This window comes from Hemicordylus capensis, chromosome 3, assembly GCF_027244095.1.
Source record: "Hemicordylus capensis ecotype Gifberg chromosome 3, rHemCap1.1.pri, whole genome shotgun sequence".
Lineage (NCBI taxonomy): Eukaryota > Metazoa > Chordata > Lepidosauria > Squamata > Cordylidae > Hemicordylus > Hemicordylus capensis.
Genome location: NC_069659.1, coordinates 263,205,787 through 263,222,098, shown reverse-complemented (window position 1 = coordinate 263,222,098; position 16,312 = coordinate 263,205,787). Strand labels below are relative to the sequence as shown.

The window sequence follows — 16,312 nt, the reverse complement described above, 5'->3', positions numbered from 1 at the left end:
GCCCACCTCAAAAATCAGTTATTCAGAGGTATACTGCCTCTGAACATATCGGTTCCACCAAGTTATATGGCTGACTAGTTATTTGTAGACTTTTAAAAAGGAATTTTCTGATACTGTCCTCTCTTTTATAGCCAACAGGCAGTACTATGTCTTGTGGCAACCAATTCCATGCATTAACAGCAAGCTGTGTAAAATCCCTTCTTTGCATTCTCCTGCTGGTCAGTTTAATAGGACTGCTTTGTGGTGTTTACCTTGGCCTTCCCACAACTCATCCCAGTTTTGGTGATGGTGTGCTTAAAGTCCATATTTGCAGTTGGCTTGGAGATAGTTTCTGGTTTGAAAACTTTCTCTCCAAGCAGGCGCTGACATGGACTTTAAGGACTGCATTCCTGAAATTGTAGGGTGAAGAGGCCAGGGTATACCCCACAAGGAAGCAGCCGCTGACCCAATGGGTGCTTGCTGGAAGGTTACCATTGCCCACTGACCAGCTCCTCCACCACCGGCGTTCCTGATTTCAGGGGTGAAGTCCTTGAAAACCAGCCTGGAACTGGCTTGGAGAAAAGATCTCTACAAGCCCCTGGGCTGGTTTTGTTCCAATATCCCTATTCGAAGTAGAAGGGTTTCTGATAGGATAACAGGGATTTTAGCTGGAATTCCCACTATCGGGGGTCCCTGCTTTCTGGAAGGGACATTATCAAAATCCTTTCGGTAGAAAATACTCAATAGTGAGCAAATCAGTCCAAAAATCCTATTGGACCTGTACAACTGGACAGCCCTAGTAGATACCTTTTTGTTCTCCCCAGACATGTGGACAAATAATAGCTGGAGGGGGAAATCAGCAAAACCTATTGACATGAATGTAAAGACTTAGATTTAAAATATGTAGTCATGTTTTCCCCTTTTCTCTACTTTTAAATTAGAAACTCTACTCTCCACAGAGAAGAGTATTACAACTGGTACGTACCGATGCAAATTGTTGTTTGTCTTACTATTGTTTAATGAGCGGACAACATTATATGTGATTTAAATGGGAGTACATTGCTTGCATTTATTCATATCAATTTTTACAGAGTATTTAACATCCATAAGTCTGGTGAGTGTTGTCCAGATGTCTGGTGAATAGAGAGAACAGATGTCTGTTATGATCTTAAGAAAAGTACTTTGGTTCTTTCATACATTCATACATCTCAACTTTTGCAGAGCATTCAACATCAGGCACAATAGTGTAAATTCCCAAAACTGTAGGGTGAGGAGGCCAGGGTAACCCCCCAAGGAAGCAGCCGCTGAGCCAATGGGTGCTTGCTGGCAGGATACCATTGCCCACGGACGAGCTCCTCCACCACCGGCGTTCCTGATTTCAGGGGTGAAGTCCTTGAAAACCAGCCCAGAACTGGCTTGGAAAAAACATCTCTACAAGCCCCTGGGCTGGTTTTGTTCCAGTATTCCTATTGAATGCAGAAGGGTTTCCGATAGGATCTGTCGGGAATCGGGATGCCATTTTACCTGATCACTTGGATTGCCCTGTGGAGTCTGGAGAAGGGCATTGGATCCCTCCTCTGAGGCTTTCGTTCCCTTTAGGGGGCAGTAGGGATGAGAAGGGCCCAGGCTGGTCAGATCGCAGTGGGGTTGAGAGGACCAGGCAGGGAGAGCTGCAGGAAACAGCTCTAAGGATACAGATAGGTTGGGTGTGGCAGGAAAGAGGAAGCAAAGTCAGGAAGGGGGCAGGGTTGGAAGTAAGCTTTAAGCCCTGTTAGCTCTGCACTGGGGTATTTAAAGACAAAGCAGCTGATGATGAGGGGCTGCTTCTGCGTATGGGAGCCAGGATTTCTACAGGAAAGGCAACTGGCTGAATGCAGGAAGCTAGGTGGAGGACTCAGGTGACAAGCTAACCTCCTCCACTAGCTGTTCTTGAGGCTGACCTTTTTGGGCGTGCTCCAGTCATCCTAGAGATCAAGAAAGGATAGGAACCCACCTCATCCCCTTGGAGTCTGACAGGATAACAGGGATTTTAGCTTGAATTCCTACTATGGGGGCTCCGTGCTTTCGAGAAGGGACACTATCAAAACCCTTTTGATAGAAAATACTCAATAGTGAGCATATCAGTCCAAAATTCCTATTGGACCAGTACAAATGGACAGCCCTAGTAGATACCTTTTTGTTCTCCCCAGACATGTGGACAAATAATAGCTGGAGGGGGAAATCAGCAAAACCTATTGACATGAATGTAAAGACTTAGATTTAAAATATGTAGTCATGTTTTCCCCTTTTCTCTACTTTTAAATTAGAAACTCCTCTACTCTCCACAGAGAAGAGTATTACTACTGGTATGTACCGATGCAAATTGTTGTTTGTCTTACTATTGCTTAATGAGCGGACAACATTATTTGTGATTTAAATGGGAGTACATTGCTTGCATTTATTCATATCAATTTTTACAGAGTATTTAACATCCATAAGTCTGGTGAATGTTGTCCATATGTCTAGTGAATAGAGAGAACAGATGTCTGTTATGATCTTGAGAAAAGTACGTTGGTTCTTTCATACATTCATACATCTCAACTTTTGCAGAGCATTTAACATCAGGAACAACAGAGTATTCAACATCTGGCACAACAGCAGAATCTTTGACTGTAAGACTGGTGAATGGAGAGAACAGATGTCAGGGTCGACTTGAAGTCTATCATAATGGCAGCTGGGGCACAGTCTGTGATGATGCTTGGGACATGAATGACGCCCAAGTTGCATGCACGGCAGCCGGGTGCGGAGACGCCATTTCAGCCCCTACTGGTGCCCACTTTGGTGCAGGTTCCGGCAACATCCACCTGGATGAAGTGAATTGCCAAGGGAATGAATCATCTTTTGAAGAGTGCTCCCATGACGGATGGGGAATCAACAACTGTGGCCATAAAGAAGATGCCAGTGTCATCTGCTCAGGTACTGCCAGTTATTTTCCATGTACAGTAATGGGCCTAAAATCTAGGTCTGCTTCAACGAATATAGAGGCTAGTCTCTTCAATCAGTTCTTCAAACAGTATTCATTCCCATCTCCCCTCTCCTATTTACATGTCCAGATGAGATGTTGCATGGCGTGATGAAAAAGTGAACTTGACGGGGTTCAGGGGTGTAGCTATATTTGAGCAGATGAGTTCAAAGAATGCAGGCCCCCCCCCAGCTCCTGAGGGCTCCCCGGCTCCACCTCTCCTATTTTCTTCATTATTTCCCTCACACCGAGGAGCTGCCAGGGAAAGGGGCAAACATGAGCCCCATCTCCCCTAGTTATGCACCTGCCGGGTTTCAAAGCAGCGAGATGATCCTAAATATCAGAGAGAGTGAGGGGCAAGTGAAACCCCCTTTTATAGGGCAAAAACCATGTGCTTTGAAAATTCTAGTGAATCCCTGCCAACTGGGTGGCAGGACAAAGGGCAAAAATGTGTGACAAAATAAAGAAAAAATGCCAGTGCTGTAGCCAGACAGGAGATGAGTTTATTTTGATGGGGCAATCACCAAGATGTGTTTGGGAACAAGGCCTATTGTTAACTTTTGGGGTCGAGCAATCCTGGAGGAGATGACTTGATGGCTTTAACTCCTCTGGGAGGAATACAAGAAGGAATGAACTTTAAAGGTGTTATTGAGGAAACAGGGCAATTGGCATTCTGATTTATCCAGTCTCAGGACTTAAAAGAATTCTGTGGAAAATCAATTATAAGGTGTTGGAGGTCTTGCTACACGACCCTGAAAAGCTGAAAGTCCTGTGTCTGGGTTCCTTACACATATTACTTTTCCATTCAATTTCTCGTCATTTACACACATCTGTTCTGGACTTGTAAATGCAGTTCCTCCATGCCACAAGGGTCATGAAGGGGTTAGAGGGGGTGCCCAGAGAGTCCAAGAAGTGAACCCCTATGTAGCACATTATAGATTAAAGCATTTGTCTCAGAACAGCCCACATGAGGGGATGGGATGCTAAATCATCAATGGTAAGCTGCCTGGCTAGGCTTCTCCTAAACTCATCCATATTTCCAGTAGAATTAAAATGCTGCCGCCGCCACCCCTCTTAGCGACAGAGCTTGGACCTCCCTGGGCTCAGGGTGGAATCCTAGGGGAAACTCTTTATTTTGCTGTTGAATAAATACAAAAACCTTCCAAGTGTAGGCTTACACATGATAAGAAAACCGATAGCTGCTGAGCACTTGATGCTTTTACATCAGAGAAATCCCCCTTCTGCCCCCCTTTTTCCTGAGTTAAAAACCAACTCTGAGAAGCTTGTAAAAGAAAAGAACAAAAAACCCTAGTTTCATTCAATTACTACAGACTGCTTCCATCTGAGGCTTCTAGCTTTCTTAGATACACTCAAAAATACCTAGTAGGTTACAAAAATAGGTTTAGGCACAATTAAATGTTTATAGAATCTTTTGCAATGCCCTAGGTAGGGTGGGCATAGGCTAGTGTATCTTATTTCAATTACATTGCAGGTAAACAATAATAGAACAGTATCAGGAATATGCAAAAGTACGCACACAAAGAAACATAAGTTTCTAATGCAAAATCTGACTAACAAACTGTTCCCTATGCTGTATTCCCTTTTCCTTGAAAACTCACCCAACACCTGATGAGAATCAAGCTTCTTGCAATCCTATATCTCTTGGATCTGCAGTTATTCCATGAGAGAAACCTCCATGCTGGCTTTGACCATGAAGGAGCAAAACTCTATTACAAATAGAGTTTACAAATAATAGGAATTTAAATTAGAGGGGCAATTTGAATCAGCACAGGCTATTGATGTAGACGTAAAGATTTAAAATAACTAGTCTTGTATCTTAATATTTTTTTCTGTTTTAATTAGAATCTCCTATGGTTTTTAGGATCCCATTCAGAGTTATAAGATAAGTTATGCATCATTGTACTGTATAATCAGTGCATTGAAATGCATGTTCAAACAACTAATGTGCATTATCTATCTATTGTAAGTGTAAGCAAATTAGAAGGCAAAAAGAAACCTCTTGGATTAAACCAATGATCATCACACTCCAAGCCCACCACATTTTTTGCATTCTGTAACATGTAGGTGCCATTAAATTATCATGGCTAATAGCTTTTTGTAGTACCATTCATAGACTTTGTCCATCTTCCCTTTTAAAGCCATAACCTACTAAAACTTGTTGCAACAAAATCCATGAATTAACAATGGACTGTGTGAAATACTTCCTTTGCTGTGTCTGGAATCTACTGCTAATGAATTCCTTTGGAAGATCTGGTGCTCCATTATTCAGGGCTGGCCCTAGGACTTTTGGCAACATAGACAGAATTTTACTTTGGTGTGCCCTCCCTTCTCCCCCTGCAGCTTAGAAGTGCTTAAACTCTGGCTTTAACTTGGTTGATTCAACTGCTGGTTGCTTAATCTCTGGGACAGGGGAGAGTTTAGGGCAAGAGAGAGAGCAAGCAAGAAGAGGCTCACCCTGCAAACCTTCCCCTCCAGGGAGGAAAGAAAATGGGCACTCCCAGGAAATCAGACATGTCAATGGCTGCTTGAAGAGGGAGGCAAGTAGTGCCCCTGAATAACTGGGGTCCGACCACCTAGGTCTGTCTAGTACACCAGCTAGCCTTGCCAGTATTTTGGGAGAATCAGATTGAGCCCATGGTGCTGAATGGGAAGTGATGTTTTTAATGCCACTTCCCCAATATAACCCACTTCTGCCCATATTATTTGTTTTGTCAGGAAAAATATTGAGATATTATGGCAAATAATACCTAGAAAGGAAATGTAAATTGGCACAGCCTATTGACATGAATATAAAGACTTTGATTTCAAACATTACATCTTGTATCTTATTCCATCCCAATATAGAAACTCCTCTACATTCTACAGAGCAGAGTGTTACAACTGGTCAGTATAAAGCAAGATTTTGTTTTCCTTATTTCTTTTTAATAGAAAATCCGCATTATATAGGATTTTAAGAGAAGTATTTTTGTTGCATTCATACATCTCAACTTTTGCAGAGTATTCATCAACATCAGGAACAACAGAGTATTCAACATCAGGAACAACGGTGGAATCTTTGACCATAAGACTGGTGAATGGAGAGAACAGATGTCAGGGTCGACTTGAAGTCTATCATAATGGCAGCTGGGGCACAGTCTGTGACGATGCTTGGGACATGAATGACGCCCAGGTTGCGTGCAGGGCAGCTGGGTGCGGAGATGCCATTTCAGCCCCTACTGGTGCCCACTTTGGTCCAGGCTCTGGCAACATCCAGCTGGATGAAGTAAATTGCCAAGGGAATGAATCTTCTCTTGAAGAGTGTTCCCATGACGGATGGGGAGTCAACAATTGTGGCCATAAGGAAGATGCCAGTGTCATCTGCTCAGGTACTTCCAGTTATTTTCCATGTACATAATTTGCATAATACCTTCTTTGTTGGACAAACATCTCTTGAAAAGTGCTCCCATGATGGATGGGGAGTCAACAATTGTGGCCATAAGGAAGATGCCAGTGTCATCTGCTCAGGTACTTTTAGCTATTTTCCATGCATATCAATTTGCATAAGATCCAGACCTGCTTACACAAGTATAAATGTTATTTGGTCTATATTGTAAGAACAAATTTTAAAGTTCTCATGTTCCATCTTTTAATATAGAAACTCTAACATCCACAACTGAAAATCCTCTTTCATCTGGTAAGCATGAATCGTTATTTACAGCATTTCAGTATCATACATTTATTTGAAGACTGTGTAATAGTTAAGTAATAGACCAGAAAACAAAAAAGGATGCAAGCATGGCTAAGACACTGGATGCTCCTTTCCCAACTGGTTTTCATAGAAGTAGTGGAACAAATGGAAAGGTGAGCCTCAGAAGCATTGGAGGAGAACATCATGAATTGGTGATGATTAGGAAATACATAAATTGGTGATGAAATTAGGAAATAAGATTTCAGCAGATGTAATGTGCTGCCGCTGTGTATAGTGCAGCTGCACTATGAATATCTGGCCATTCATCTCCAGAGTATTGTCAAACTGGAAAAGGTAGAGAAGAGGGCAACCAAACTAACCTGGTACTGGAATTCGCATCTTTCCTACAATGAAAAATTAAAACATCTGGGGCTTTATAAATTGGCGGGGGGGAGAGAGATGAAAAAGGGGGAGACATGTCAGAGCTTTATAAAAACCAGAGGCAGCTCCCTCGTGAGACAAGGCGAGGCAGCAGCCTCAGGTGACAAGTGTGCATTGGGTGGTGAGTAAGGCTATATCCCCCTGCCCCCACTGCCATAGGTATTACGCATCTGCTGGGGCCACTGCCTCTGCCTCACCTCCTCCTCCTCCTCCACTGCCATTTACTTTAGGCTTTATTGTATCTCTCAGTTGCCTCACCCCTACTTTCTTTACAGGCTCACCCCCCGCCTCACTGGCTCAGATGCTGCCTTCTTCCTGCTCACTGCTGGCCCTATAGGGTGCACAGCAGTGGCAGCAGCGATAGCTCCTTCATGGGCTGGCCACTTGTCACCATCTGCTCTGGTGCTGTGCAAGCCCAGCACACTCGCTCTTGCTCACTTTCTCTCCACCCGTGTCCACAAGTGTGGTATTCCAGGGAGGGGAGAGAGAGAAAATGAGACAGAGTGCACAGAACGGGTGTCTTCACACCATAGCAGCAGGTGAGAAGAGGCCAGCCAATGAAAGAGCTGCTGCTGCTCCCTGATGCACACTCCATGCTGCCTTGCTGCTGCTTTATGCTGGTGACGTAGTATGGAGTGTGCATCGAGCAATGGGGGCATCTTTCTCCCCAGCTGGCCTCCTGGACATCCACTGCGATGCTGAGCAAACACTGGTGCTGTGCTGGCTCAATGTCTTTCTTTTTCTCCCCTCCTCCCAGCACCAAACGTGGTGCTGGAGGGGAGAAAGACAGAGTGCCTGCTGGTGCTTGCAGAGCATCACAGCAGGCGATGAAAACTGGCCACCCAACAGAGGAGCTGCCACTGCCACTGGATGCAAGTTCCATGCTGCTGTGATAGCACACCCCAGAAGGCCAGTGGTGAGAAATAAGAGGTGGTGTCTGGGTGGTGAGGTGTGGTGGGGAGATGGTGGAGAGATATCAGCTCTGGCCCAGCCAGCGGGTGGGATCAGTATTAGGGAGAAGTATTTGTTAACCACAAGTGTCCACCAGCATCAAGCTGGCACTGATAAAGATATATAATGTGGAGAAAGTAGATAGAGAGAATGTTTCTTCCCTCACTCTATTAAAACCTGGTCTTATCTAATGAAAACGATTGGCAGTGGGTTCATTTCTGACATAATACTTCATTGATTTATGGATATCCATGCTGCAAGCTGTGGTTAAGGGCACTAGTTTAGATGGCTAAAAATGTAGATGGCTATTAGTCATAATGGCTAGATAGAACTGGTATGTAGAAGCAATCCTGAAATCATTGGAGAAGCCCCTTAATCTTAGATCCTGCTTGCATGCTTTGCAGAGGTTTCAGGTCAGACTTCATAGAAAGCAGAATGCTGGACTGCAAGGCCTTTGCTCTGATTCAGCAGGGCTCCATTTATGTCCATCTCTCAAAGACAATATAGACAAACAACAATTTATATTGTTTTTATGAACATTATACAATATCTATGGTTCATAATATTTGTATAGCAAATGCTGAGGAATTTTTTCTGTAATAATGTCTTTTTGGCTTTCTTTTATTGCATTAGGAGCAATTTCCTCTACCACAGAGAACTCCTTAAAAACTAGTGAGTATTAATGCATTTTTCCCTACACAGGAATAATGCTCTTATTTCTAACAGATAAGTACATACTCATGGGACAGAGAAATTCCCACACATATAGGTAGATTAAAAATCTTTTTCAGCGTTTTCATAAGCTGGCACTGTAGTTCCTCTTCAATATTAGTTTTGAAGACAATTCCTTTTAGAATTCCTTCAAATTCCACACACACCCATACTTGTTTTATTTATATACATTTAAATAAATGTTTGTTACAAAAGCCAAAACAACCAAAATCACTGTAAAAATATCAGCAGACATAAGAAATACTAACAAAAAATCTCAAAAACAAAAAGAGGCTATCTCCAAAAAGCGGGAGGTGGCGGGATATATAATTTTCTAAGAAAAAGAAAGCATAAACAGTTCTTGTTTCATTTTTTCCTTCCAATATATTTTTATATATACATTCACATACTTATAAATACGCACGTATATGTGTGTGTACACATACACACACAATACATCTATACACACAACTATCCCGAGTACACATATGTGTACTATATACAGATGCATGCACATTTATGGCTTCAAGAGAGCCATATAGACCCATCTTTTCAGCCAGGCTTTTAATAATATTTAAGTGGTTTTAATTATTTCTAAATGAGTTTTATGTTACTATTTTAAATGGTTTGATTTTTTGTTGTGACCCACCCTGAGCCGTTTTAGGATGCGCGGTATACAAATGAAATAAATAAATATACTTGCATGTTTGAAACATATATCATACTAATACTGCTAAGCCTTTAACTTGTCCCTCTGGGTCTATAATTCAATCAGAAGACATGGAAATATTTTTCTAGACAAATATAGCTACTTCTTTCTTCCTTACTGTGTGAATTTCACCCAATTTTAATACATGCAAAACTATTTCTTCTTGTTATTTAATGTGCATTTCTTATTTTAACAACCCCCGCCCCCAAAAAAGCATTCTCCTTTTTAAGCAAACTAGTGAATTTCCTACACTAATTAGGAACATTCAGACCATTAACATTAAGTGAAAATATTTTAAATTTCTCCATATTCACACTTTATTCAAAATTTAGCCAAATAAAACAGAGCAAAAGCAGGTAAATAAAAGCCTACTAATTAAGGCAACTAGGATTCAATTGTCTTTGGGTTATTAATTATATTTCACACCTGTTTAGCTTCATCTATATTGTCTACAGTTACCCATATTTTTATATATACACATATGCACACTGTTATATTTACACATGTGTTATATTTACACATGTGAACACTGAAGCTAAAGGGACACCCCACCCCCTCAACGATAACTGATTTTCCTTTCCTGCAAACAAATGGTTAGATGTTTTAACTCCAGTCATCATTTCAAGATTTCCAAATTGACATCCCTTAATGCCTCTATCTTTGTATCATCCACCTGCATGCTCTTTCCTATCCTAGTATCCTTTTAAATCTTTCTCCTTTGGGGAAGGCATTTTTCTTTTATTACTCAATAAAGATGAATATACTCAACTCTGAGGATCAATGTGTGTTAGTTAACAATAAAAACAAGAATAAAAAGATCAATTTTGTGTCAGCAAGTAATCCCTCTGTCATTTAATTAGATATATACACATAATTACTTTACTAATCTAATATTTATATCTCAACCATACATCAAACAAGCAAGGAATAGCCTTCAACCATGAATAATGCTGGAATGCAACAATTATATGGTTAATTTAGATATGCAATTGGTTTTTCAAATGAGACAGCTCTTAAATACAGTGATAGTCTAAAAAGAGCTAATTTTGCATTAAGAAAATGACAAATAACAAAGTTCTACGCAGTAAATTGGATAAATTAATTTGTTAGTTCGTCCATTATGTTTAAATATAATATTCAGCTATTAATATTCAATATCTATGATCAAGTTATTTGCAGTAATCAACCTATCTTTGTCTCTTTTACCTTTGAGGGGGAGCAGGCTGCCAGTTGTGAAAGTGGAGATTAACTAGAGACAAAACTGATGAGACTTCTTTCTGTCTCACTGATCTTCTCTCTCATCTGCTCACCAAAACCAGCTGGCCTGGTTCAGTTTGAGTCCGAACTGGACATGGCCCCACAGTTTTGCCCCAGTTTGGTTCAGTTCGGTGGGGGGTGAGCTTTTTTACATTTAAAAAACATTTTTTAAGTTCTTATCCCTCCAGGGGGCTTCTCTGAGACCACTGGGAGTGGGGGGTCTGTGGAGGTTCCCCCTACCCTCAGCCTCTGTTTTGGCAAAAACTGACTGGTTTGGACTTTCTTTGGCCCTTTCTGGGCCTTCCCTCCTCGCGGTGGCCATTTTGGAGTCCACCGCGCATGTGCAGTGGGCCTCTGTGTGGCCTGGGTCATGACCCAGCCATGGGCCCATTGCACATGGCGTGGTATAGAATGGGGTGGTATAGAAATGTACTAAATAAAATAAAAATAAATTTCACAACCGAGAATCCACACATTAAAAAATACTGAAAATTCACCCCTGACAGTGATGGCAGAAGCTTGGAGGGTACAAAATGGAGATTGCTGGGGACAAAATGGATGCTCAAACCACTAAATCTATTTGAGCTCAAATATGGGGTGATTTGATTCAACCTCAAATCTTGTAAGCATCTTCAAAGGTGATTCAATTTGAGGTTGAATCACTCAAGTTACCAAGATTCAAGCTGAATCAATTCGACCACAAATCAACTCACACATCCCTAGTGCTCAAGTATGTTCCCCTTCCCTTCCAGTGCTTCTTCTCCTAATGGTGTAGAAGGGAGTTGTCTGATCTCTCACATTTGATTTCACTATTACATTAATGAAACATAATTCTGGCAAAAAGGGTGCAATTACTTATATGAATCTGCCAGGGCCCTCCGCTCCTTGTCTCAGGCCCTGCTCATGGCTCCGCCATTAACAGAGGTCTGGTTGACGCAGACTAGAGACAGAGCCTTTTCAGTTGTGGCCCCTCGGCTTTGGAATGCCCTCCCTGAAGAGCTTCGTCATGCTTTCTCCCTCAGTGTTTTTAAAAAAACAACTAAACAAAAACACATGTTTTTGAAGAGGCGTTTTAATGCTCCATCTTTGGTTATATCTGGTAGGCTCTTTAGTTTTTAGTTTTTTAAAATTCTCAGTTTTTAACTTTTAAATTGAAACTTATTGATTGTGGTTTGTAGCCTGACTTTTAACTTGTTTACTTAATTTGATTAATTTTATTATTTTTATTTTTCATTGTATCTATTTTATTGTTGTGAGCCACCCCGAGCAGTAGTATATTGGAAGGGCGGGGTATAAATATTTTAAATAAATAAATGGAAAACCTCCTATTTGATTGCTCCCAGTAATGCTAACAAAAGTATCAATGAGGAAAGATTACTTCCAAGACATGTAGTGGAAGATATGGACTGAATGCTTACTTTTGCTTATAGACCTATTATACTGTGATTCTTTGTTTTATTTTTCGCAGCTTCTGCAGGAAACATAAAACCAGAATCCACAGGTATGTATAATGTTAGCACATTTTAGTTATAGGTTCTAATCTATGTATGCTAACACAAGCACACACACTTGCACAGGCACTCTTACTCATATGATTTTGGTGGTTCAGCATTTCCATGTAGAGCTTCCAAGTGTTTCTCTGAAGTCAAAGGAGGTTGAACTGAATATTTTAAAAGAATTTTTCATTTTATAATTTTCCCTATTTCTGAAAAAATGCAAATCTATCACAGTGGGTATGAGAACAATCGGTGATGATGCTTGTGCCATGTGTGATGCCCAGGTGGTTTGTAGAGAACTTGGCTCTGAGGAAGCCATTTGTGTCCCAATAAGTGCATTTGGGGGGCAAGTCCAACATCCTGACAATCAGAGACATACTAGATAATCAGATATGTGTCAGACATGTGTCTGTACTGGACACATCCTGATAATCAGGCACATCCTGACACATCCTGATAATCAGGCACATCCTGACACATCCTGATAATCAGAGACATACTAGATAATCAGATATGTGTCGGACATGTGTCTGTACTAGACACATCCTGATAATCAGGCACACCCTGACACATCCTGATAATCAGAGACATACTAGATAATCAGATATGTGTTGGACATGTGTCTATACTAGACACATCCTGATAATCAGTGTTAAAGTAATGTTTACCAGAACATTATTTATGTATTCATTTATTACAGTTGTATGCTGCATTTCCTATGCTCAGGGGGACATACCACATCAATTCGATTATTTGACTAGCATCCGTATTTTTTAGTGGAAACCTCATGTGAGGGCATTATAGAAGTAGTTATACGTATAAATAAGGCAGGGCAGCTTCCATGATTTATTTGCTAGGTACTGACATTGAAGACTATATGGCTTAATATTAATCACAATGTATCAATAGTGTATGTTGAAAATGTATGTCCTTATGCAACAATGGACACGTTTTGCCCCCTAGGAAGAAGCTGAAACTCCAAATTTAAATTTGTTTATGTTGAATCCTTCATACAGAGTTCTCCTCTCACTGCTTTTATATACCAGTGACATATGACCATAATGTTACAAATGATCTTTAAATATCTTTATGTTAAATTCATAAATTGTATTCCTCACTATTAATTTTGTATTGCCAGCACAAAGCACCCAGCATCCAACTACCTCAGGTCAGTAGCTGAAGATGTGATGCATTAAGTATTTTATTATAAGAAAATAGCTAATAATATTCCTTGGTGGCCTTATTTTGTGCTCGATCAAAACTAGATATATTTGGCAGCAAAGACGCCGTTCCCAATCCCGTGTTTGAACACAATGTGCAAAATAGGATATTTTCTCTGCCTATCACTTCTCCTCTGCAAATCCTCCATCCAGCCACTGACCAGGAAAAATGGTTTCCCGGACAGGTTAAGGGGGGAAAGGTGGCTGGGGATGGCTAACAAAGAAAAAGTGATGGGCGGAGTAAAAGTTAAGCAGTCTTATCTCACTTGCTGCTTCTCTCCAGGAAATACTCCCCTGTTCTGCTTTGTACATTAGAGGCAAACACGACAGAGGCAAACACAGGGAGGGAAGCTGGTTGAAGCAACCAAAAGTGGGAGAGGAGAGGATGGCTAATCAATTACTTCAGCAAAGGCAGTGGCCCAAGTTGGGTGCAAGACTGAGCATAATGTGCTTGCATTGGTGCAAGGTGACCTATGAGCTGGAACTTAGGAGCTAATGCTTCAAGCAGTTGTAGTTGTATCTTCAGTATGGTGCCATGGGGTTCCCCCTTCTCCTTGGGCAATAACACCAACAATCCAGAGATACTAATCTGCATGCTTAAGAAATATCTTCAGGTGTTTCCCCCTAGGTGTTTTCCACTAGCAAGACTTGCTTACAGGCCGCGCCCCCCAGTGTAGAAAGGGGTTATGCATGGGAGTTACACTGGCAACTGTTTCTTAATAGAAAGTCAGAGGAAAATCTGACTGCACATATGAATTTTACATACATACATCTAGAAATTATTGTTGAAGTTCTTTATTTTCTCTGGTTTCAATAAAGATCAATGCACAAAAATTAAACATTAAAATAATCTTTCAACTAGCATTAACACCTCTACCTGGCACCCCAAATCTCCGCACTTCTGGTAAGTTTTCAAGCAAAACCTCACTTTCAGTATATTTAATTCACTAAGAAGTTTTCCAGTCCCACAATAACAGTCAGTATTGTGCTGCATAATGTATTTGACCTTTTGGGGGTCCCCCCACCCACTGTTGCTATTTCTAGCTCTGCTAGCCGCATCAACACATAACCCATCAGGTACACTTTTCTCTAATCTCATTTCTATTTTTAAAAGTGTCAAAAATAGAAATCTACTGATTTCCTTCAGTCGAGCAGATGTACAACCTGATCTTTTGATGCTCATGTCATTGCTGCAGCTTGAGAGATTTAGCCACAGTAGCTTTGGTATGCCAGTGCTAGGCAAATGTAGAAGAAGTACAGATCTCTATCCCACTTGCCAGTTACGTTCATACAAAGTTTGAGTGCCTCTTGCATATAACCTGAAGAAGTACAGCCAAGCTGGCTTTGGGTTTTGTATAAGAGATCAGTGATGACCTCTCTTTCTTCTTCTTTGTCACCCTTCTTGCTTCTTAGAGTCCTTTGTGTTGTTGCACTAGCCCTTGGAGACTTGCCTGAAAAACGGGCAGAACAATTCAGTGGCTCCTTCTAGCCAGAGCTGGGATTTCAAACCTGGTTCTAAGTCCTGCTGTCTCTTAATGATTGTCTACTTGGCAAAATAAAATTTCACTAACGTTTCCTTTATAAAAGGAACAGACTCTCCTTTAAAAAGCTAGAATGTGTGATCCTGAGCACATTTACTTGGAGGAAAGGTAACCACGCACACAAGGTAGTCATGTTCTAATGCACAGTCAACCAAAAAATCTTGTGGCTCTTTAAAGACTGAAGCTGACATCCAGACCAACATTGCACTAGTGATGCCAACACTGTATTGGTGCTATGGGTGAGGAGTGATTTTGCCAATATGCCCTCCCCTCTGATGCCCACTGTGCTCTCAAAAATATGTCTGCACAGCCCTTTGGGACATATTTCCAGAGGCACCATGAGCTTCAGAGGGAAGGGGAGACTAACAAAAATTACCCCTCCCCCATATCACTAGCAGAGTGTTAGTCTGGATGTCAGTCTAGCACATTTATTTAAACATAAGCTTTCATAACTGACATGATGAGGAAAATTGCTCCAAGTAATTCCGTTGAAATTAATAGGACATTGCTTAACTTCTTGTTTTAATTTAATAGGATGGCTTTGAGTAATTTTCCTCATATCAGCCATAGACTACAGCCCACTTCATTAGATTAATGAAGTGTTTACTCTCACTTGGCATATATATAATATAAGAGGGAAAGGGGGTAAACAGTGACACCAAATGGCCATGAAATGCAAGACGTAGAGCTTGTGACAATTCTATTTACATAAAATCAGCACAGTGGCAATTCAGAGTTGAGAACAAAATCCTTCTGGCTCAGTTAAGTTAGTTAACCCTGAAATGTGTCAGGAACCTATTATCTCAATTCAAGCCTGTACAAATACAGTCAGACCACTTCATAAATTCTAATTCAGCAGTAATATACCTAGGAAACTTTATTCAAATTAAATGTTCTAGAGTTTTTCTGCCAATTAAAGAAATCTTAGTCGGTTAATCAAATGTGTTTAAAGCAATTAGTCATTTAATTGATTAAGTTTGCATAAATGTGCATATTACTAAATCAATGGTTTTGAAGAAAAAACATACTTAGTTCGGTTTTTGATGCTGCATATATATGTCACAGTAGCCACCGTTGAAGACGAGGCATTTTCTCTTGTGAGAGTTTTTCCAGGTACTTATATTTGGAGTGTTTAAATACTGCCATAAATGCTACTGGGAATTTTTATAATTGCATATAGGCCATTGGGAATTTTTGAAAGTACTTATATTAAAATAATTAATATTTTTAAAGTGTTGCTGTTAGGGATTTGTAGTCAATTAAACAGTTTTTAATCAATCAATTAATCAAGATGACTGATCAGTTGAAGGTTGCAGCC

At 40.7% G+C, this 16,312-nt stretch overlaps 1 protein-coding gene across 1 annotated transcript in view; it reads left to right on the top strand.

Moving 5' to 3' along the window:
* LOC128350586 (deleted in malignant brain tumors 1 protein-like) overlaps positions 1 to 16,312 on the top strand; it is a 125,683-nt gene that overhangs the window by 54,781 nt on the left and 54,590 nt on the right. The window contains exons 18-20 of the mRNA XM_053308983.1: positions 2,569 to 2,934; positions 5,998 to 6,366; positions 12,206 to 12,238. Coding sequence (XP_053164958.1) covers positions 2,569 to 2,934; positions 5,998 to 6,366; positions 12,206 to 12,238 — 768 coding nt within the window. The remainder of the gene's footprint in view (positions 1 to 2,568; positions 2,935 to 5,997; positions 6,367 to 12,205; positions 12,239 to 16,312) is intronic.